At 54.6% G+C, this 23266-nt stretch overlaps 2 protein-coding genes across 2 annotated transcripts; both read right to left on the reverse strand.

Annotated features, from left to right (window-relative positions):
- Positions 1-1869: 1869 nt before the first annotated feature.
- SLC16A8 (solute carrier family 16 member 8) lies at positions 1870-6627 on the reverse strand. The gene is made up of 4 exons (XM_058805680.1): positions 6399-6627; positions 5755-5898; positions 4352-5215; positions 1870-2261 (listed from the first exon to the last, which is right to left on the reverse strand). The coding sequence occupies exons 1-4, from the start codon at positions 6625-6627 to the stop codon at positions 1870-1872; spliced, it is 1629 nt and encodes a 542-aa protein (XP_058661663.1).
- Positions 6628-12027: 5400 nt separating this feature from the next.
- Positions 12028-22670, reverse strand: BAIAP2L2 (BAR/IMD domain containing adaptor protein 2 like 2). Its single transcript, XM_058805793.1, has 14 exons — positions 22629-22670; positions 21609-21684; positions 21242-21328; positions 20112-20173; positions 19733-19804; positions 19015-19131; positions 18490-18636; positions 17869-18021; positions 17297-17438; positions 16297-16525; positions 15306-15377; positions 14804-14984; positions 12928-12968; positions 12028-12103 (listed from the first exon to the last, which is right to left on the reverse strand). The coding sequence occupies exons 1-14, from the start codon at positions 22665-22667 to the stop codon at positions 12028-12030; spliced, it is 1494 nt and encodes a 497-aa protein (XP_058661776.1). The 5' UTR covers positions 22668-22670.
- Between the last annotated feature and the right edge of the window lie 596 nt (positions 22671-23266).

Below are 23266 nucleotides of genomic sequence, written 5' to 3' on the forward strand. Positions count from 1 at the left end.
TTTTCATGCTATGGACCTTGGACCTCTGGGAAGCTGTGAGCTCCTTGGAGGGCATACTAGTGAATAAGGGAAACCCAGCCTGGGGTTACTGGGGAAAGAACTGCAGAGCAGCTTGGTTGAGCAGAAACGGCGACCTTTCCTTGTTGGAAAGGGAAAACAAGCTTTGAGAGCACTGGGTGAATGCCTGCAGGGCCCCAGCGCCCTTGCTGCTGCTCTCATTCTCTCAGAGTGTTGCATCTGGGGTTTGGTATGGGGTTTAGTCTTGTTTGGGATATTTCTAAGTGAGTTTGAGTAGGAAAAAGCCCAAAGTCACCACTGTGAATAGCTCAATATGAGATCTAACAATGGTGTTAGCTATAGTGGGACAGAGTACAGCCTCATGGGGTTTACCTTCTCCCCTCCAATCTCCAGTTCTTCTGTCTCTTCTTAAACTGATGTTCTTCAACAGCTTTATTTTGCTCATTTGCTGCTGTTTTTTGTTTGGGAGCACGTAGAATGAAACCCTTTCCTGCATGTCCCCACTCCCCTGCTGTGTTTAAATGGCTTTATGGATCCTGCCAACTACCCATTAATTTGTAGTCAGTCTGGTCTGGAATGAAACATAACTTTTGGTGGCCCAACAGGCTGCCTTCCCTGTAGCCCTCTGCTTAGTTTTTGATCCCCTGTTATAGTCACAGGTTCCCCCAGGGTCTCTGAGGTGAAGCAGTTCAGGAAACCGGAAGAAAGAGCTTTGGCCAGGGGTGTTTATAAAAGATCCAGTCCTAAAGCAGATTAGAAGTGCTTTAAGCATGCCAGGGAAGGTTGTCCTCTCTGAATCTAGAAATCCACCGCTGCAGCAGGGGGTGAGGGGGTCATGCCTGCTTCACCACGTGCTCCAACACCCTCGTTAGCGGCACTCGGGGACTGGGGCTTGTCCTTCTGCCTTACCTTTGATTCTTTTATGTAAGGAGGTTTTCTCTATTTAAGAGGAAAACACAGGCACGTCTGGTGCCATTCCTGCTCAGTGGATAATCGCTTGGGACACGGTTATTTACCTGCCTTGAAACCCCCGCCCCCACAGGGGCCAAAGTTGTTCCCTTCACACGTCAACGGGGCTCACTTGAGCCTAGATAAAGCTGGCTTGGTGCTATTCCTGTCAGCGAGGCTCCGTGCTGTGGCTGCACACCTAATGGCATTAGCCTTTCTTAGGTGTCTTCCTCTTGTACCTCAGCAGCAGCCTCTAAGGCAGCGCTTCTCTACCTGGGGAAGCAGCATCAGGTGTCACTGCCCCAGCTTTACCGTCCACAAAAGATGTGCCAGGCAGAGGTGCTCGGAGCTGGTGGTCTCCTGGTTCGGCAGTGCCCGAGGGAGGTGTTGCAGAGAGCCTGGTGTCTGCCCCCGTGCTGGTGCCCCTGCACCTCCTAAACGTGCTGCCAGTGAGACTGATACTATCCAGACAGGGAAGTGGGGTGAAGGAAACACTGACACCAGAACAGAGCATACCAGATCTGATTACAAAGAGTCTCTAATTGTTTGTGTTCTGTTTTGTGACAATGCAGAAGGAAAAGGAGAGTCCTTGGCAGCCTCTTCAGAAGACTTTCTCCAGGGCTGGTTTGAAAGTGAGGAAAGAAGATTATTATTTTTTTCTTTTTGGTGTTTGGGCTGCTCTGAGCCTGTGTTGTACCAGCATGGGTGCAGGATGCAAGCAGACGTATCACTGGGTAGGTTGTGGACATATGTACATAGGGACCGGCTATTCTTATACCTCTTCCTCTTATTTCTTACATCTGCCTTTGTCCCAGCTTTCTGCTCCCCGCATCCCACCTACCCTCCCATGCTGAAGTGCTTGCACACAAGGCCAGTTTTATACATCCCTGTTCTCTGCCCTGGCTAGAAACTGTCCCTCTCCACCATCTGGTCAGCGTTGCAGCCGTCCCGTGCCAGCACCTCCCCGTCCCCTGCGGGACAGCCGCCTCCCTCCCCTCGCTGCTCCTCTGCCACATGGTTGGCCTCCTCGCTGGCCACCACCACGGCGTTGTCGGTGCTGTGGGCCGGCTGGTGGTTGTCGCTGCTGTGCTCCTCGGCTTCCTGCACGTCGGACTCCGCTTCCTCGGTGTCGCTCCCCGCTCCGGCAGTGGGGTTGTTCTCGGGGGGAGGCTCCTTCTTCCCTCGGTTCAGGCAGCAGTAGCTGGCCACACCCAGGAAGAGGGCGGAGAGCACGACCTCCGAGCCCGCCAGGTAGAAGATCACCTCATAGTTCTTGAGAGCATCGACCAGGCGGCCTGATGGTTGGAGAAGACATGAGATGATTGGAGAAGACATGAGATGGTTAAATTTACCCTACGCACTCCTGAATGGACAGCCCAGTGCAGGTGGGCAACACCTGCATTTGTCTGAGGACCCATTCCTCAAGGGAACAGCAAGAAACCTGAATACCTAAAAATCACCCTGGGAAAGAGCTGCACTGTACTTCCAGGGAAGCTACCGTAACAGTGCATGGTTGGTGTTTTCCCTTGTTTGGAGAAGCTTAAATAATTGTGACACTTTCATGGTGGGCCATCTTCTACTTGCCAAAGTGTGAAAAGCCTCTCATGATTTGGATTGGCCAGTCTTAGAAAAGAAGGTTTGAGAGGCATTGCTATTTCTTAAGCTATTATGTCAGGAAAACATTCTGAAGGGAAGAACAAATTTCTCTTTGGCAGAGAAATCCCTCTGGTTGGCCCACACATGATGATTTCTGTGCCAGAGATATTCTCAACATATTTTCTGTATCCACTGGAGCTGGCAATGGAGGAAGAGGTCCCAGTCCTTGGGGAGCACAAACAACTGCCTTGCTGTGGTCAGGATGCAGCCGTGGAACCGCGCTCTGCTCCCAAATGCACGTGACCCCAGTCGCTGCTGTGCTACAGAAACCAGCCCCAGGACACGCCTGAGGTGCCTCCCGGAGCAGTCATGGGAGGCACGTGGTGCATTCCTGGGCAGGTGAATGTGGCCCTGTTCAGCCAAACCAGATGGCGAGAGAGGAGCCCCAGCGCGCGTGCGTGTGCGTGTGCGTGTGTGTGAGTGCAGCTTATCCTGTGCCAAACCCCCTGGGCCCCACGGAGCGGGAAGCAGCTCAGGAGGATTACACCAAACAAAGCCACTTTGTTCACCCCCCTTCTCCCAGCTGAGCACTGTTCTTCCCGAGTCTGAGCCATCAGGATTGTCAGAGCGCTCGGGCTTCCTGTGCCAGGGGGGTCCTACAGCCCCCAGCACGACCTGGCTGCCCCCAGCACGGTTCTTCAGTGACCCTACACTGTCTGTGTGCCACTGTATGGTCACACAGCACCAAGGCACAGCTGAGCTGAGGCAGGAGGGCTGAGGGATTCCTTTGTTTACACCTCACTGGTGGGCCTTGCTCCTTGGAGCAAGGTGCTGTTAAATCCCCCTCTTCCCCAGTGATCTCTCTGCAGCTGCCTCCAAGACACATATTTCTTGACCCTCCCTGGCTTGGGGCTGCTGACTGCCCCACAGCTTATAAAGTGAGACAGGAATTATTGTTAGCATTTAAGAGGGTCCTCTCTTGGCTGCCAAATTTTACTTGAGAACTGGCTGGAATTGCTGAGGGCAGGTTTTACTCATAACTGCTGGTTTGTGCTGAGGAAAAGACCATTCACACAAAGGTCTTCAATGCTGGGCTTTAGCCTGTGTGTTACAGCTGAAGGAAGGGAGTGCAAGAAACAACAGACTGGTTCCTGCCTGGGGATTTTCCATAGTCTTGTCCCTGACTCTTCCTTGTGAATCAGGAAACTGCACTTTGTTTAGAAATGAGCCTTGGGCATGATTTGGCTTTCTCACATGTGATCAGTCACTTAACATTAATCTACACCAACCTCCATTCAACAGCCTGTTTTTATGGGCTGTTTGTGGGGCCTGGACCTTACCAGGGGCGGTGACCTAGACTAGACTGGCTGAAAAGCTGTGAGTGTCTTGATCCTCTTAGAAAAATTACCAACAAATGCCTTGGGGGACTGTGCAAACTGTTTTGACTTGACTGACAGCAAAACACCTGTGCCTTGGAATTGGGATCCAAACAAATTGAGATCGCTATTCACAGTGCCAATCAAAAGGCCAGGGATACCAAGGAGCATTTGAGAGACACTTGCTTTGTCTTAATGAAGACTCTAAAAGGTTTGTCTGCAGCATGTGCCTGACCCTATCCTTAACATGGTTCTATGCAACATTCGTAGTGAAGGCTGAGATCAGCTCTCAGCTTCTAGAGCAAATTTAAAGTTAAGAAATAGGGTCTTTCTTCAAGCGCGGTGTCCGTGCCCGGTACCTGCAGTTCAGTGGAGCAGTGGCGGCCAAGAGGCACCTGCAGAAAGACACCTACCTGCAGAGGGTGGGCCGATGAGCACGGCGAAAGCCTCGATGAGCAGGACCAGCCCAATGGCGCTGGAGAACTTCTGGGAGCCGACGATGGCCATCAGCACCTCGAACTGCAGTGCCCCCACCATGCCGTAGGAGATGCCAAAGAAGACACAGAAGATGACCAGCCCTGTGTAGTTGCTGGCCCTGGCGCTGCAGATGTCTGTCAAGCCGTTGAAGAGCATGGAGAAGCTGAACAGATAGGCCACGTGAGGGCGGACCCACTTCAGCCCTGCCACCATGCCACAGGCTGGGCGGGCAAAGATGTCTATGAAGCCGATGATGGAGAGCAAGAACGCCGCCTCGGTGTCCGGGACGCCTGTGTCCTTGGCATAGTTGACCAGCAGTATGGGGGGCACGAAGAGACCCAGAACCAGGATGAACTTTGAAATGGTGTAAATGATGAACCCTCGGTTGGAGAAGATACTAAAATCCAGAAGCTTCTTTCCTTTCTTGGGCTTCTTCTTGACTTTCTTGCCTTTCTTGGTTCCATCAGTGGTGCTGATTCCCTCCTCTGACTTCCCTCCTATGGGCAGCATCTCCTTGGCTTCATATTTGTCCTGAGCTTTCCCCATCTTCTTCTTCATGCCCATATCCAGGGGTCTCATGACTGCCCCACAAGTGCAGCAGTTAAGCAGAAGGCCCCCCATGATAAGGAACCCTCCTCGCCAGCCAAACTTCTCCAGCAGCACTTGCCCCAGAGGAGAGAGGGAGGAGAGGAAGACAGGGCTCCCAGCAGCAGCCAGTCCATTGGCCAGAGGCCGGCGCTTGTCAAAGTAGGTGCCCAGCATGATCAGTGAGGGCTGGAAGTTCAGTGCCATACCCAGACCTACATTGGAGTGAGAGCCAGGAGTGCAAGAACATGAGATGTGTTTTGCAACAAGCTGAAAACTCCCCTCAGACTATCCTAGTCCTGAAGTCCCATGATGGGATGAATGTATTCCTCACAACCCTCTGTGCCTTCGTGTTGGTGGATTGCCCCTGCAGAGGATGGGCTAAACCAGCCTGTTCACCTGAAGCGGGTTTGAATCAGGTAATTGTGCTCACACTTAGGCAGGACCTGAGCCTTACACAGGAATTCTGCCTCTTTTCCCCTGCCACTCTGTACTGATGCTGCCTACCACAGTCACCATGATCACTGAGCACCACCTAGGTTTCTTCTGTCTCTCAACCACAGGCCCCTGCTGTTTAGATCCAGCAGATGCATCTCTCACAGGTGCAACATTCAGGACTAGGTGCTTCCCATATTGTGTGCAAATAGGCTGGGGAGACCTGATACTAGACATGGCAGTGCTAGAGGAAAATACGACGTGGTTTTGGCTTTCCCCAGGTAAGCCTGTGTTTCCCCCCAAATCCCAGGGCTCTCACCTGTCAGCACGCCAGCTGTCAGATAAAGCTCAATGATGTTGGTGGTAAAAGATGCCAGGATCATGCCAGCAGAAGCCAGCAGCCCACCAATGAGCATCACGGGCCGACAGCCAAATTGGTTCACCATGATGCTGCATACTGGTCCTAGGAGGAAGCACAGGAGACAGAGCAGGTGACCAGGAGGAGACAGGACAGCTGGGAAGGGGCAGGCAGCCCAAGCAGGGCTCTCAGGGAGGATGAAGCTGCAGTGATGGAGCTCACTCCTTGGCTGCTTGGGTACACATCTGTTGGGCCTGGCCAAGGGAGAGGGGCTGGTGATGTGGAGGCTTCTGTTCTGCCCTGCCTTTGGAGCCCTATTCCCTGGTGCTTGGTGTGACAGGAGCAGCGCTTCAGCAGTGGGAGCAAACCCTGTATCAACTGTCTGGGATGTAGGTGGGGTGACCCCTGAGGTCTCCTGGGGCAGAAGAAACAGGGATATGAGATGCAGCACACTTCCAGAAGAGAAGTGGTAGGACAATTGTATTCTGCATCGTGGTTCATGGGCAGGCCAGTGAGCATGAGAGAGTCCATGGGGAGATGGTCTGGGCCCATGGCAGAGTGGGAGAGGTGTGAGCTGAGGAGGGGGAAGTGTGTCCAAGCATCACCTGTCCCATAGAGCATGGCCAGCATGATGGAAGAGATCCAGGCTGTGTCACTGTAGCCCACATGGAAATCTTTCATGAGCTCCTTGAAGTAGACACTGACGGCTTTGGGGAAGGCATAGGAGAAGCCGGTGATCACAAAGCAGCCAAGGAGCACGATCCAGCCCCAGCCACCATCTGGGGGCTTCACAGGAGCCGGCAGCTGCCCTTCTTCTGGGTCAGGTCTCCCCATCTTCTAACCTAGGAATGGAAAGGCAGGCTGGGAGGAAGTAGGGAAACAGAGAAAGTCTGCTGGGGCTGCAAGAAGAGCAGAGCAGAACAGAGCAGAGGAACAAATATTTACTACAAGGTTTCTCTCTGTGCCCACCATCTCCAGGCTCTGAGAGGCTCATTGGGGGCCACATCTGCTCTTTGCACCTTGATCCTGCCAGGTGAGGTGAGATTGCTTTGGGGTGTGAGGTCATGCCTCAGCTGGGCAGAGGTGGGAAGCTCCCCCTGAGGCTGGGGCAGCCCAGAGCTCCATAACCCCGGCCAAACACAGCCAAGCATTGTAACAGCTCCCAGCTGGGCCTGGAATGCTGCACCTGGTGCAGCATCAGGGTCTGCAGCACCCCCCTTGCTTCATATCCAGCCTTGCCTACAGATGGGGCGAGGCGAAGACCAGCGATGTGAACCCTTTTTGCTTCCTAAAATCTGCCTTTGAGCCTCTCCCATGCTGGTCTGCTCCAGGGGGAGTCCCCCAAGACCTGCCCTGGCACAGAAACCTCCAGCAGTGAGGCAAGGAGATCCATTAAGCCCTCTGTTCTTCCCTCTGGGAGGCCCCAGTGCATGGCACTCTCCTTCTCCCTCCCCTCCCCGCCCTCAGGGGCAAGATTTCCGAAATAGGTGAAGGGGGAGAGCACAAAAACCCGGTGGTTATTTGCATGCCAGAGAGATTAGGGCTCTGTACGTACACAGAGGGGCCGGAACAAAGCCTAAGTGGGGAGAAGGAGGGAATTAAAGGGGATGTCTTGTGAGTTGCTCTCAGGGCTCTTAAGCTGCCCAGGAATTTTGCTCCAGCTGACTGCTGTGGGTATATTTTTCCTTTCTCCCTTAGGTACCAGGTTCTGCCCCTTGCAGCACCATTGGCCACAGTTTCTTTGTCAGCCAGGATTATTTCCACACCTGCATGCAAAGCCATCACTGCACTTACACTGCAGATGCTCCCAAGTAGATTAGACAGGCATTCTGCACGCCTGAGCTGGGCTTTTTTGGGTCTGGTTTGTCTCCTATCACTGTCTGGTGGCAGCACACTCCTAGCAAGGGTCCTCTCTCCTGCCCAGCTCTCCTGGCTGAAGGGCTGCAAGGTGGCAGCAGCGTCCTCATCCCTTGGCACCAGCGGTTGTGGGAAATGCCAGGAGTCACAAATGGACTAGAGAGTGCTGAGGGGACAGGGACTGTCCTGTGGATGTGACACACATAGCTAGAACCTGGGAGCTTTGGATCTGGGTGCATTTCTCAGGGAAGGGCCTGTTCTTGGTGTCCTCCATGCAAAGGGGGTGAGTTGAGCTGATTCCCATAGTTGCTGTTGCTCTGGATGCTGAAGTGCAAATCCTTTAGACAAAAGTGTGGATAGCACAGAGGGCCCTTACTTGGCAAGAGTGGTCTTACTCCACAGTCACCCTCAGCTGTAGCCCTCCTTCCCCTCTGCAGGGGAAAAACAGAGTGCAGCACTCAGGTGCCTGCCTCCACCATGGGTCCCTGCAGCAGAGTTCCCCAAACTTTCAGGATGGTGTGAAAAAAAGAGAGCTGAATCTGGCTCTGAGCATGGACTGGGGCTCAGTCTGGATGGCTGTTTCCTAGCAAGTCTTGGGCTGAACCACTGGGGCCAGCACAGGCTACTCTAATCTCTCCCTCCCAGCCCAGGTCTCAGGGACCATGGCAAGGAACAGACACATTAACTGAAAACAGGGGGCTATGAAGATATTTTTAAGACAAGGAATCCCTACAAGGAAGAAAAGAGTAATGATACCAGCTACCCACTCCTCCCCATCTCGCCCTCACTGGTGTTTTCTGGATCACTGGCACCCTGACAGCCAGACTGAATGCCTCGCTCAGTTTCTGCCATTTTGCCCACTGCTCCTGTCCCAGCTCCAGCTGACTGACAAGCTGGATCCAGCTGTACAAAAGGTGACCAGCTGCCAAAGCACGCTGATTTCTCAATCAGAGCTGGTGCTCCACCACTGCACCCTCTGCTGCACGCAGCTACTTCAAGTAAGAGCTGCCACCAAACCAAGCCTGAGAGTTTTTTCTCCAGCCTTGCTTTTCATGAGCTCATCCTGCTCCACAAATTAAATGAATCAATCAAACCATTGCAATCCATCTTTCCCTCAACCCTGCTGCTCCCTGCCAGCATCCTAGCAAGAAAATATTTGTCTGTCTGTGACATGCTCTTCAGAGCACTGCCTGTCAATGATGAGCCCATTAGACAAATGTCTGTGAGTACTTGTTTGAGTCTGGAGCTGGAAGGCATCTCTGGGGAGCCACTTGCTCCGTGCTACAGAGCTGTACAGCAAAGCATGAAAGCATTTTTTCCTGCCTGCAGCTAGGTGTGGTTGCAAATGACAGGGTGCACCAGAGGAGCTCACCTGTGGCAATGCCTCCAAGGCCAAAATGTTATAGCACACCTTGTAATAGCTCTGCTGGAGGTTTATCCCAGCTGTGAGCCAGGCAGCCCAGAGCTGCCTCGTTCCTAACACCATGACACACATGCTTCTCTGCTCACAGCAGCCACACCACATACCTGCCCCTACCTTTGCACACTATCATTTTGTCCCCAGTTAAGGAGCTTTATCCACGGGTAAAAACACAGTTTGTGAGTTCACATGCACCTAAAAGCTCATCAGCATGGGCACCTGCCCTTCCCTTGCATCACAGGAAGGTGGGCCAGAGCAGAACTTGCGGCAGGTGGCTGCAAGAAGACTTGCACTGACCAGGCTGGAAGGGTGAAGACCACAGCAGGTTCAGCTGTGGCTGCCAGTCCCTGGACACACACAGAGCACAGTGCAGACAGTGCTGGATAACGCCCAGAAAATCCCCGCTGTGCTAGACAAGCTGCACCCAGGAGGGTCCACATAAATGCTCTTAGTGCCTCCATGCAGTACAGATGGGGTGGGGAGTCTATTTATTGAGTGCAAGGCCCACACTTCATGCCACCAGCCTCTCCAACCCACAGACAACCCCCAGGAAAGCAATTTTTAGAGAATTAAATGAATGCAGGCCTGGGGGAGTTGTTCCTCTTGGCTGCTGGGGCGAGGGTGCCAGCATCCCTCCACAGCACTGACCTGTGTAACACAGCGATGGCCTCCAAGCACAAGCTGAGCCCCCAAGGGTTGAGCAGATCCCTCAGCAGCGCTTCCTTCTCCCACTGGCTGGCACTTCCCGGCTCTGGGTGAGGGTGCCTGGTTAGAAGGTCCTGCTGGATCTTTTCTCCATGGTGGGCACAGGACAATGCCTGCAGGAATCTAGCACCTGTCGAGCAGTCTCTTGTGCTCCGTTCCTTCCTTTGGAGCAGCTACGTCCTCACAAGACAGCTAATCCCCCTCTCAGCCTGCTTCCCTCCAGTTCCAGTGGTGCCCAGCAGAGCTGTCTGTGGCAGATCTGGGGGCACACCCTGTGTGGGGCACTCCCCTGCCTCCTGTGGGTGCCAGCAGTGTCCCACGGCACCCCCAGTGTGGATGTGGGTCAGGAGCTGCTTATGGCTCCAGGTCGGCAGAGACTAGCAGGTGCTGAGCGGGCAGAAAGCACTTCTCCACTTTTAAGAGGCTTTTCCAGCCAATGGGGACGAGGTGGCTGCCTGCCACAGCCCGAATCCCCCGATAATCCCGCTGCCCAGGGGCTCCCTGCGTTTTCCCCAGCAGGGCAGGGCAGGCTGGCAGGGATGGATTCAGTCAGAGGGACCAAGAGAGGAAGAAGCAGGGTGAGGGTGAGGGGTGCTGGGGTGGGAGGCAGTGGAGGAGGAGACCATGTGCCCATGCTTCAGTAAGGTACCAAACAGGTAAAGCAGCTGCTTTTGAAGCCTTTGAGTCTTCCTCAGCTGCCAGCCACGATGGAGAAGCGGTGGTGGGGTTTTGCAGGGCATGTGCCCAGCAGAGAAGTGAGACAAGGTGGAGCAGCCAAGGAATCGCTGCCAGCCATGGCTCAAACTGCCACATCCTGCCCACCCAGCTGAAGAGCCCCCCTCAAAGCCAGCCTCCCCAGGGGCTGGCCCACAAGAGGAGGGCTGGCAGGCACTGGGACCAGCCAGTCTCTGGCTGCTTGTGGGGGAACCCTTTTACCCTTTTACTTCCAGGGAGGGGGCTGGGGCTCAGCCCAGGTGGGCTGTTGGGGAGGACAAGGCCTGGGCTGTAAAGCCCTGGAGCCCCTCAGCAGCAGGGGGGTGGCGGGGGCCTGGCCACACTCCCAGCCAGGGTTTAATGTCTATTAATAAGGCTAATGAGCTAAGCCATCGCTGGTGCTCCATCCCTCGCTCACGCTGCCGCTCCCGTGAGGGCTCCCCCAGCACACACCAGGTACTCCCAGATTGATGAGGCCCCCACAAGCCCTAGGGAAATGTTTTTCCCCTGCACTGAGCAGCCCTGGAGTGCCCAGAGCACACATTCCAGCAGTGGGTGAGGAGAAGGGGACCACAGGTCCTTGCTGCCCTCCAGCAACAGGACAGACAGGGGCACTCAGGGGGGCAACCAGCAACGGGCAGTGCAGCCCTCCTGGTGCCCTCCACATCCACCCCAGACCCCTGGGCTGGTGGCTGCTCCATGTGGACTCACAGCACTGCAGTGTCTGACACCACGAGCGTGGGCAGCCACCATGGCCCCAGTGCTGGTGGGGGAGTGTCTGTCCTCCTCCCCCTGCATCCTGTGACTGAGGTGATGCCCCAGCCACTGAAATGGACGCAGAAGATGCATTCTCCATTTTATTTTTAAAACCCATCTATTTTCCACAGGACAGTACCTGAAGGAACAGGGCAGTGGTGCTGGACACTGTCACCTGCCCCTGCCTTGCCCCAGCACTGCCCAGCAAGGTGAGGGGCTGCACCTGGGGTGAGAAGAGGCAGGTGCTGCTGCAAATGGACACAGTTGTCAAAGAGGCCAAGACCAGACCCTGTCAGCTGGACCACTGGAAGCCTTCTTGTAGCCTTCTCTTTTGGAGTTCATTCTTCTGGTGGCAAAGGAACTGTTTGGTGACAGTCCTTCTCTGCCCACAGCAGGGGTAGCAATGATTCACCTTCAACATCCCAAGAGCACTGCCCTGGCTGCAGATGGCCTTAGCCAGCCCTACCTCCAGCTCCAGCACCATCCCCTCTCCCAGGCCACCAGCACCAGTAACAGCAGACTGCTCCCTCCCAGTCAAGCACAGTAACAGCACAAGGGGAGGGAAGCAGGGATCAATCCAGAAAGGGCAGCAGAGATCTGCTCCTGGCTAAAGCACACCAGGCACCCAGGTGAGATGGGTGCCATGGTCCCAGAGGTATGGGAGGGGAAAAGAGTTCACTCCTGGAGTGGTAGCACTAGGCTGCTGCCCAGCTGGAGGTCACAGCACTGTCAATTCTCCTCCTCCCTCTGTGCTGGAGTCCTTCACTGCCCACAGCCCTGTTTCACCGGATGATGGGGGCCGAGCGGTCGTTGGTCACTGTGGGGCGCAGCTTGACTGTGGCAAAGGGGTTGGTACCTCTGGAATGGGAAAGGAAACAGGCAACCATCAGAAAGGCTGCAAATGCCATGCAGGGATATCTGTGACCAAGGAAGGGCCACTTAGTCCTGTGGCAGTCGCCTCCATGCCAAGGAGGAGAGTGTGGTAAAGTCAATTCCTGAGTGTGTTTTCTCCATCCTTAACACACCCTGCTGCACATTCCCATGTGGTTCCCCTTGGGATCTCCCAAGGGCTCCTCACCCTCCTTCTTCCAAGGGATGAGGAAGGGACACAGGCACATGGCTGTCCCTCATGACAGCACTCTACACTCACAGAGTGTACACCAACCCTACAACCAAGGATTGGGAAGTGGAAAAAGGCCACTGCACCACACCAGCAACATGCAGACATCAACCCAGCTCCAGGAGGAAGAAAACCAGGGATTTATGGCAAGTCTCACCCCCACAGACCTGACTCATCAGAACTCAAAGCCACGTCCTTTTCTGCCTCAGCCCTTACAAGCAGGCAGAGATGCACAGTCATGTAGCTCCACACTCAGGCTGTGAGCTGCTATTGTGACCCTTCCAAGATGGATGGGAAGGAGCATGCGGGTCTGGACACGTGCTCAGGGTGCTCAGCTCCTACCTCATTTTATCTGAGTCAGGATAGGACCTTCCCAATCAGCAGAGGACAGAATGGACCACCTCTGCCTCCTGTCTTGGAAGGTAGGCTGTGCATTGCTTTTCCCTAGACACTTCCTTGTGGCTCCCACATTTGATAATCCAAAAGATTAAATAATAATAGCGTTGTAATAATACTCCCCTCTGTCAGATTATTCCAGCGTGGAGTTCCACATCTTACTCACCGTGGGAAGAGTTCAGGGGGCTGGTCAAATACTCCTGATTTCTGCAGTGAAGAGAAAAGCAGCAGTGAGAAATCTGGAGTAGGCAATGTGGAGAGAAGAGTGGGGCAGGAGACACTGCACACATGGAGGAAGATTTCACAAAACACTTAGGTGAGTTAGGAGCCTAAGTCCTCTTAACAGGGCTCTGACTCCTTATTCAGTCAAGCTTTACAAAAGTCCACAAATTCCCCACTGTAGATAACACCCCGAATATTGTTGTGGGGGGTTGTCCCTACACCACAGGTTCCTTACTCCCCTTGGACATCTTCCTTTGCTTTGGGGAAGGAAGGAGATGACTCAGATCCCCAAAATGTCATATCTGAAGAGCACAGCAAACAGTGACAGTCTGAGCTACATTTCACCCTCCAGCACAGCCAGAGATGCCCCCTCATATTGCCCACACACCCTGGCAAAAAGTCTGAGGTCCATGCCCTCACATGCTCCCTGCATCCACGGGGAACTCCAGAGCTGTACCTACCTACCCTGTACCACATATTACTGAAAAGTGGACAAACCTGATGGACAAAGTTGGACCTAGGCCCTGTGGCCCTTATTCTTGGCCAGTAGATAGTGAAGAATCAGTGACATCTGACCTGCTAAAGTACTCTGGTGGCAGACAAGAAAGCCACACGTGGCTATCTGGCATCCAGTTGGGAAGTCACACCCATTTGTTTGTGGCTCAGCTGGGGGTGTCTTGGGCATACATTTAAAGCAAAACTGAGTCTTTCCAAATTAGTCTTTCCCTGCTTTATAGAGAGGTTCCCCACTCTGCCATGCTGTTCCAAATGCTGCACACTTTTCATGACTCAGTCCCAGGTCTATCCCTACACCCTAGCCCTGGGGCAGGATGAAAACCCAGTGACCCAGAGGGACAGGAAGGCTGCAGAGATTGTTCCCCATGTTGTGCACCCTGAGGCTACCTGAAACCACAGAGCAGGACATAAAGGGGAAAAAAAGAGTGATTAAATGTTGCAATTTTCAGTTCTATGAGACATTCAATTGCTTGCAACCTTGTGCTGGCCTGGAACCAGTTACTGTGGAAAAGGTTTTCCAGTGAGACTGAGGAAGTCATGCCCCATGGGCAGCACTGTTCTTTCCTCCCCCAGGTCGTCACCTTTAACTTGGGTCTCCCAGTCAATTCCCTACTGCTGGAAGCAATGGTAAGTGGAGGACTTCCTTCTCAGTATGCCATCCATAAACCATGAGTTGGACACAATTTGTTCTAAGTCTCCTAAATATAGCTGTGCTGTGCCCTCAGCCTCTGCTCCCAGCTTTTCCCTACCCCAGCTGTGAGTTTAAGCCAACCCTCATGTGAATTTAAAAGAGGAGCCCTATGAAACTCTTCTCCATTCTCTGAAGGGAGAAGAAGGATGGCATCTCTGTTAGCTGGTCACCCACTCCCAGACCAGCCTGGTCACTCCATGGTCCTACTATTAGCAGAAAGAAGTGCTGCCCTGGAGCCACCAGAAATCAGGCTGGGAGGTCATGGAGAAAAGGACTGAACTGAAGGGTCCCTGGTGAGCAAAAAGAGAGAGAGAGATGAGAAGGGCAGGGGCAGGAAAGCAGTCCCTTGGGGGAGCAAAGCCAGGCACTGAGGATCTGCACACAACAGGAAGACTGGCAGGGGTCATCAGACAGGGTGGCATGTGAACAGACTGGGTGAGAAAGACTGGTGCTAGCAAGACTCAGGAAAGCAGCAGGTCCCTTCACCAACATCAGAAAGGCGATTTTTCTGTCTCTACAGGCCAAAGCAGAACAGGTGTGCCCTTGGAGGATGAAAGTCAGATGGGGCCCCCTTCACACACACCCGCTACAGCGTCACTGCTGCTGCACTCACCTTGGAGCCAGAAGTGACTGGGGTGACCACCCCGCTCTGGTGGCTGCTGGCACCCACTGACAGGGGAGGTGGGGTGGGCACGCTGGGCTGGGCAGCAGCAGGCCAGTAACTGCTGGAGGATGGAGTGCTGGGACGGTCCAGGATGTCATCCATGCTGTGACTGCTCCGCAGCGGGAAGGACCTGAGCAAAGCAGAGGACAGTGAGGTGAGAGCCAGAGAGCAGGGATCAGGGAGCAGCACAGGTGCTAGCACAACATGGGATGTCTCTGGAGGAAATGCACGTGTCTTGGACTGGCCCAGCTGCAAGAACCTTGGAGATGAGATTGCACAAGTTATGGGAACTGCCTAGGGGAGCCTGCGAGGTCCCAGGGCACAATGAGGCTCTTGGCAGGTCCTACAGCATGGGAACCCTGCAGCGCTCCATGGGGCACACTTGGAACAATTACCCCACTGGATTTGTGGTGTACCAGGAGCTCTGCCTGGCCAGTTGCCATCCTGTTACCTGGTGTCTGGCTCCTCCATCTCCCTTGTATTCTCCAAAGGCTTGACATAAGCTTCAGGGAACCAGCCACACCTAGGGCACAGGAACAGAGCCAAATGAGGTCAAGGCAGCTGTGGCTTGTGGTTCTCCAGATCCGTTTGCTAAACACTTTTGATCTGCACCCATCTCACACATCAATCAAGCCACGTTTGCCACTACCATGTGTGACAGGGCTCCTGCACTTCTGTCACCTAGAGATGGGGCACAGGGCTTATCGTGGGATGGACCTTGAGCTTGGAGCAGGACTCACTTATCTCAGGAGCTGTGCAAAACCTGGGAGCAATGCTGGTGCAATCCAGCAAGAGACACTCCAACCAACCACAATCACAAGGAAGCTGTGGAAAACTCATCCAGGGATTTTACAGCAGCTCCACTCCAGAAACAGCTGCCCAAAGAAAGGCACTGCTTTTGTTCATCTCACATCTGTGAGCATTCCTGCAGTCCACATCCTCTATGGAACGGGGCAGGCTTTACACCCAGATGTTGGCTGGCAGAGCCACAGCGAGTAATTCAGTAAGTGCTGGGTGCAGCAGTTTCCGTGCCCTGCCTGTGCTGGAGGCTGTGGCAGCAGTTGCAGCGTGAGCTAAGAAATGCCAGGCCTCTCAGGTAACTCCAGCAGTTCGTGGCCCTGAGCTGGATCCCATGACAGGAGTCACTCAGTCATGCAGGCCAGGAGGGGCTCACTGCATCCCTGGCTCTTCCACCCAAAGCCCCCGGAGGTTCCCCAGGCAGCCCATCCACGCCAGTCCTGCCACAGCACATCTCCATCTCTCCTTGTCACGGAGAGCCCGCATCCCTGAGGACACAGCGCTGCCCCACTGCGATGGTGGGTGGGACACGGTGCCCAGGCCACACCAGGAGGCATGAGGGGTGGTCATTTTGGGGTTAATCCTCCCAGCTCCAGACTCAACAAGCCTGCATCCATCCACTTTACAGCAGCAGCGTCACGTACGTGGATGAGCCCTCCAGCTTGCCGTAGAGCCAGCCATTCTGCGCCTCTGGCCTCAGCACCGCGATGACATCCCCGGGCTCGAACGGCAGCAGGGTCCGGTTGGCGCCTGTCGTGTGGGGCACGATGGCCTGGACCCTCGTGGTGCCACCACTCCTCTTCCTGCCCTCGCTGCCAGCGCTGGCCTCGCCAAAGGAGCCCGAACGGGACGTGCGGCCCGCGGGCAGCAAACCTGCGGGGAGGCACCCAAGGGTCTGGCTGGAGGCTGGCATCCTCCTGCAGGACCCTGCTCCTCAAAGGGACCACTGCTTTCCAGTCGAGGAATTGCTCTAGGGGAGGAGCAGATGGCCTTTCACAGCATGGGAAAAGTAGGGTGAGCATCCTGCAGGAGACAATCCATTCAAGCCAAACCCATTTGTTTTGCACTGTGTCCTCTCTGGCCAAATGCCCAGAGCATAAGCACTGCATGCCCTGGCTGATGCCCTCCCTGCCTGACAGTCCTCTTCCTGCCCTGCTAGAGCTACTGATTATTTGGGTAATTTCTCTCTCTCCCTGTCCTTTTTTTACTTCTTTTACAAACTTTAGGCTAAAATTTCTCAGGAAGGAAAAGCAGGTGTGTCACGGGTTAAGCGGCTGGGTTTCATAGGGCAAGCTAATATTTAATCTGGTAGTATGAGAGAAGGTGCTTTACTAAAATGGGAATTCTAGCAAGAACCAGTTCTTGTAGTTCGAGGAGCCTTGAAAATTGTACATTCATAGGTTCCCCACCTCACACAGCCTGGCCTTGCCCTGGATGGACTCTGCCCTGAAGGCTGAGCTCACTTTCTACTTCAGCCTTGCCCTCTACAGCTCCCATAGATACTGTCCTCTCACCATGCCCAGGAACAGGGCTGAGGTCTGGTGCTCTGGTAGAGTGGTGGTCCCTTCCCAAACCCAACCCTATCCCCAGAAAGATCCAGCCCCTGTGTGTCCCCACAGCACTGCTCCCAGAAGTGGGTCATACTGGCTGCTGACGGTGTCCTCCGCATTGGCCGCCTGGGAGACTCTGGCTGAGGAGACATTCTCATTTCTGGAGGGTCTGGAGAGAAGATGCTGGATCTGCTCCCAGTCATAGAAGAAGCAAAGTCCCCAAGAGGTCTCTGGGGCTGTTGGAAAGAAAGGGGGTTGAACACACATCCATGAAGGCTGTGTTAGGCAGGAGATGCTCTGAGAGATATGCAGTCCCTCTTGGAAAGCCAAACTCAGCACATTCCTCCACTGCAGCCCACACACAGGCTCCTCTTTCTCTTGGCCAGGAAAGGTCACTGGCGATGGACAAGGCACCGTGGTTGGTCAAGGACTGACCTTGCCCTGCAGCCTCACCACCCAAGAGCCATTGAATATTTTGGGTTGGAACTTAAAGGCCATCTAGTCCAACCACATGAAATGAGCAAGGATGTCTTCAATTAGATCAGGTTGCTCACAGCTCAGTTCAGCCTGAGCTTGAATGTTTCCAGAGATGGGGCATCCACCACCTCTCTGGGCAACCTGTTCCAGTATCTCCCCAAAAAGGTTAAGCTGTCTGTGGCTCCTCACCATCTCGAGGTGGGTGGGCGTGAGTCGTCCTGGTGGGTATCCCTGGCCGTGGGAGGCTGGGAGCAGCCCCTGGGGGTGGCTGTTTGAGGGGTTACGGCTGGCTTCCAGCTGCTCCTTCCACCGCGGTGCCTTGCTCTGGATCATGCCCCGAGCCTGGGGAGAAACAGACAAGAGGGGACGATGGGCAGGCAGACCAGCTACAGAGGAAGCCTAGGGCTTATACATGCATGAGAGACCAGGTCATCCCAAAATTAGGCTTGTGGGAATGGCCAAACAGCTCCCTGCAGGCAGGAATTTCCAGGATGGCATCCTCCAGCAGAGATCTTCCAGCCCCAAAGACCCTGCTAATAAACACCTACAGCACCTTTCCCTCCTCCATCACTCACACACCCAGCTAACCCCATGCCAGCACCACGCTCAGCCCCAGACATGTTCTCCCAGCCTAGTACAGCCAGCCTGAACCTCGCAGCAAGAACCAGAACAGTTTCCTGCCCAGTCCATGCACAGGTGCATCCTTCACCTGAGGATGGCTCAGCCCTGGCTCCCTCCTGCCTGCACGCTCCCCCTCCAGCCCTGCTGTCCGCTCCCCCAGCTCTGCTCCCCAGCCTGGCAGGGCTGTACCCTGCTGTAGAACTGGAGCAGAGTGTTGTAGAGCAGCTGGTGCTTTTCAGCCAGGAAGCGGTAGCGGCGTTTCTCCTCCAGCTCCGCCTCCCTCTGGCTCTCAGACACGAACGCCTGCATCTCCGAGCGCAGCCGCATCACGTTCTCCTGTCACCGGGAAAGAAGGGAGGAAGGGATCAGTGAAAATCCAGCAGAGAGGACTCAGGGGAAGGGTTGGAAGGGGTCATCATGTCTATCAGCTTCCCAGTCCTCTTGCATTGCAGCAGCAGCAGAGAGGAGCTAGAGCAGGGTGCTGGGCATTAAGTCCTTCCTTCCTGAGGCTTCCTAAATGAGGAAAGGGCTTGGCAGGACTGACCACAGGTCAGTAGCACCCTGTAGAACAGGAGTCTCCTACTTTCCAGATAAGCCTGCTGCCTTTTGAATATCGGGGCAACCCCTTGGCTAAGGCTGCTGAGAAATCAGCCCTGGTTCCCGAGAAATCCTCCAGTTCTTATCACCAACTCCGCACCTGCAATCACTGCTCACCTTCATCTCACGGGCATTTTTGTCACGGACCCTCTCCATTCTCCACAGCTCTGCCATGCACTTGTCCAGGTTGGTGGCTCTTCGCTGGTACTCCAGCTCATACTGCTTCTGGCTCTCCTGCCAGGGAGAAAAGAGGCTCAGCGAGGAGCCAGAGACCCAGCCACACTGAGAGGCAGCAAGGGTCCTGCTCTGATGGGTGGCTGGGCTTCTGAGCCCACCTGCAATCAGGCTTCACCTGGACCTCTTATAAAATGCCTTTCTTTTAGTTTTAAATGGCTCAAGAGTGCTGATGAACCTCCACATCTCAGGAGAAAGGATTGCCACCCAGCTGCCCAGCCCTGGGTCCCAAGGCCTCTGTCTTCCTCTGTGACACCACCCACCAGCATGGCCAGCTGGACCACAGCAGCACAGGAGCCACAGACCAGCAGAGCCTGGGATTTGGGGAAGCTGGGAACTCTGCTTCTGGAATGCTGAGTCTCTCAGCCCCGCTGAAGCATTTGGCAAGTCCCACTGCACAAAGAACAGCCACCTGCCCTCTTTTAGCTCTCCATCATCAGCTGAACAAGGGGAGTTTGCTCCATGATGGGAAAAGGTAAGACCCCTCTATTTCCTGCTGAGAAGAATTACAGAACCACCTCAAGTGTTGAAGCAAAAACCCTTGGGTGAAGGGGAGAGATAAACAAGGAGAGCTGAGGAGGAGACAGGGGTTCACACTTACACTGATAAACTGCACGTCCATTTTGCTGTTCTTCTCCATGTGCTGCAGCAGGTCCACGTGGAAGGTCTGAGCCTGAAAGAGGGGAGGGAGCCATCACCCTTATCCCTTCACCATATGGGATATTGCATGCACTGTGATAAAGTGCACTAAAATATTCAAGGGGTGGCTCATAAAACTTGCAGAGCAAGTGACTTGCAGGCAGGCTCTGGGCATGCCAGCCCTGTGACCCTTCTCTGCCACGTGCAGCAGGGAGGCAGGCACCTGCCTGCAGGCATGTGTGAGGGCAGCTGATGGGGTCAGTGTGGTAAGGGCTGATAAGCTGTATTGAAGGAAAGCACTTTATTCTCCGCCTCTACCAGCCCTTGGGAAAACCACTCACCACAACTTCCAGATCAGAGCTCAGTAGTCTCTGTGTGTCAGACATCTGCATCAGAATTTCACCTTGGGGGAAAAAGACAGAAGGTGAAAAAGTCCTGTGGCCATTTTCTCATGTGCCTAAGGAGGCAGACCAGCAGCGTGCAGCTCAGGCTGATGAGCTTTCACGTGGCTGCGAAAGTCCAAGAGATATCACCAAGCACTGCTCTCTGCACCCTGGTAGCCCTCCCTCCAGGCACTGCCCATGCAGGGTTACCCCAGCCCTCGTGATGTCTGGGCCGGTGCTCTGCTGCAGCCCCAGGTGTCAGAGACAGCCTTGCCTCTGCCATGGGCTCCGGTGCTGGGTTTCTGCTCTGCCACAGCCCCCACAGGCCCCATCTCTAACCCCAAAGACTCCCCAGCTGCACTGCACATTTCTGGTGTCCTGTGGAGGGCAGCTCCAGCACCCGCTCCGATGCTGTGCATGGTCCCACTTCCCTGGGCTGGCCTTATGAAACCAGGAAAGGCAGAGACTGATGACAGGGAGCAGAGGAGCCAGCTGGGAGGTGCAGATGACAAGAAGAGTCTGCAGAAGGGGCACATCTGCTGGAAGCTTTTTGCTGAAACATTTAGCAGTGGAGCAGTTCCCTGACCACGTTTTCAGGCTGTAGAGTTATTTACACTGCTGAGTGTGAGTCCCTCAGCCCCAAGCTGCCATTCCAGTGAGTTGCAGGCTCAGGAGGACAAAACCCCATCAGTTGTTGTCAGTGCATGCTCCCTGGCTGTTCCCTCACACCCTCAGTGAGGAGAAAAATGCTTCCTCTGTGATGAAAATTTCATCTCTGGGGGCAGGATGCCTCAAAAGAGACTGGTTTTTGTGAGAGGTCCATCCATGGAGGTCCATCACAGGAGCTGAGCTCACTCACTTATCTCAGGTTGATACAGGGAAGACCGCTGGGACTGTGAGAAATATTCAAGGACACACAATAAATTTGACTGTCACCACCTGGACAGGGCCTGGTACAGAGAGACACTATTTAGAGGAGCCGTCTTTCTTGCCCCAGTACCTGGAAGTGGACCAGCTAAGGGAGAAGGTCAAAAAGAGGTAACTGTGGTTCACCACAGGAGAGAAGATGATGTGCAGGAGAGCCTTACCTAGCATGTGTGAGGTGGAACTCTGCAGTGCCTGCTCCCCAATCTTCTCAATTGCCTTAAAATACACTTCAGCTGCTTTGGATAGTGCTGTGGGGAGAGGAGAGGGGTAGTAAGGGTCCAGCCTGCCTTCCCACCACCACCAGCTCCAGCAAGCAGCACACAGAATTGCCACCTCCTGGTACTTTGCCTATAGGCCCTCATCTCTCCCCATCAGGAGTGGGTCCTGGAGCTGAACAGTGCTTAAGAGCAGCTCAGGACATGGCAGCGGTGGCAGAGCAGCAGCCCTGTCCTGGATGAGGGGGTGGGGGTGCCCAGGCTGGAGGCAGCACTGTGGCCTGGAGCCCTGGCCCTGTGGGACCCCACTCACCGTGGAAGGCACGCAGGTAGTTGTTGCCCAGGTACACCAGGTTCTCCAGCGCAGGGTTGAACTGCTCCAGGATACTCTGTGGCCAGGCAGAAGCACGTTAATGCCATTGTTCCTCATGCCCAGAGAGCTCAGCAGGACAAGGCTCCTGGGCTGTGGTTTGGCTGGGCGAGAGCCCCCTCTGGAGCACTGGAACCAGACAAGGTCCAGCCAAGCACAGCCAGTCCCTGCATTGGGGCTGGCCAGCAACCTCAGCTGCCCCAAGCCTTCCCAAGGCAGCCAGGAGAGGGGCTGCAAGGCAGCCCCCTGCACAGCCAAGTGTTACCTAGATGAAGATGGCTTTCTCCCAAGGGCCCACACCCACTGCAGGCAGGGGAGAAACTGCAAGGGGATCTGAGCTGCCTTTTCCTTCACCCCACAGCCAGCCACTGCTTATCCAGGCATGAACACAACCCTTTCCTGGCCAGGATGTGCTGCACTGCCAGACTCGGCAGCTTAGTAAGAGAAGGGATGGACAACCAGCTTCTCTGCTTTTGTTTGCATTTATCTAAGGTGTCCATTGACTACAGAGAATACCAGCGACTGGAATAAGCAACTCCTCATTTCTGTCAGCCCTCCTCTCTTGGTTCAGCACTGGTGTGTGTAGGGAAGCATTTATGAGATCAGAGACTCTTTCAAGGGAGGGGCAAACCAGCCCATCGATCTTCCTGCCAGCAACCAAGGTGTGCCACCCTCCATGCTCCGTGTCCAAACCACCCTGCCTGCCCAGTTACTTCCTGAATCTGATGTTAGGAACCACACCACCCTCTCCTCCGTCTCCCAAACAGGGATGCCTCAACAGGGACTGGTTGAGGCAAACTGGTCCCAAACACAGCCCAGAGTCCACAGGATCTGCTGCAGTTCAGCCTGTGAATGGATTCAGCCCTCAGCTGTCCACCCAAGGGAGCCTTTGGCAGAAAACACCCATCTCCCACCCACACATCCCCCATACAGTCAGGAGCTGCCTTTGATGCCAACACTCACCTTATAGATGGAGATGGTGGATCTGTAGGACAGATCCATCTCTGGAGCCTATTCGCTCTCCCACAGAGAAGCAAGGAGCAAAGGAGAACAGGGTGCTATTCTGGCCTGAAGGACTCTGCTCCTGCACAGCCAGCTGGATGGAAGGAGCCTGTCACCAGCAAGGAAGGACAGCAGGAAGACAGAGATGTGGTACAAAGGGAACACTGATGGAGTTTAATAATTCACCAGCCGAGAGGCTGGAACTTGATCTCTGGAAGTAACCAGACTCTGGGGGGGAGAGAGGAATCCTGCGACAGCCAGCAAGGACATGTGACCGCCTCTCTGCATTATTGATTGCCAGCCTGGTGCCCAGCCCTGCCTGTCCTGACACCTGCAGTGCCAGCCACCTGCCCAAGCCACTGCCTTATGGCTCGCTGTCCCAGCCCTGCCATGGCTCCGATGGGGCTCGCCGGGCAGGGAAACTGAGTGAGGCATGCTCAGCTCCCTCTCACACAGGCTCCTCACAGGTCAGGAGATCCCTGTCAGCTGGTGATCACAGGCAGCAAAGAGCAGCAGGCAGGGGGGAACCCAAGGAAAACTCTACACAAATTTCAGCTCTCCCCTGCCCATATTCCCCTACGCCAGGCTTCAGCCCTTTG

Source organism: Ammospiza caudacuta, chromosome 5 (genome assembly GCF_027887145.1).
Source record: "Ammospiza caudacuta isolate bAmmCau1 chromosome 5, bAmmCau1.pri, whole genome shotgun sequence".
Taxonomy (NCBI): domain Eukaryota; kingdom Metazoa; phylum Chordata; class Aves; order Passeriformes; family Passerellidae; genus Ammospiza; species Ammospiza caudacuta.

Bases quoted from the DNA above. Each gene is read 5' to 3' on its own strand.
- SLC16A8 (XM_058805680.1), bottom strand. From the start codon at position 6,627: ATGGGGAGACCTGACCCAGAAGAAGGGCAGCTGCCGGCTCCTGTGAAG. The intron at 5,216-5,754 runs GTGAGAGCCCTG...ACTCCAATGTAG, and splicing joins GACAGCTGGCGTGCTGACAG to GTCTGGGTATGGCACTGAAC. The intron at 2,262-4,351 runs GTAGGTGTCTTT...TCCAACCATCAG, and splicing joins CATCGGCCCACCCTCTGCAG to GCCGCCTGGTCGATGCTCTC.
- BAIAP2L2 (XM_058805793.1), bottom strand. From the start codon at position 22,667: ATGGATCTGTCCTACAGATCCACCATCTCCATCTATAAG. The intron at 20,174-21,241 runs GTAAGGCTCTCC...TTTTCCCCCAAG, and splicing joins TTCCACCTCACACATGCTAG to GTGAAATTCTGATGCAGATG. The intron at 18,022-18,489 runs GTACAGCCCTGC...GTTTCTCCCCAG, and splicing joins TGCTCCAGTTCTACAGCAGG to GCTCGGGGCATGATCCAGAG.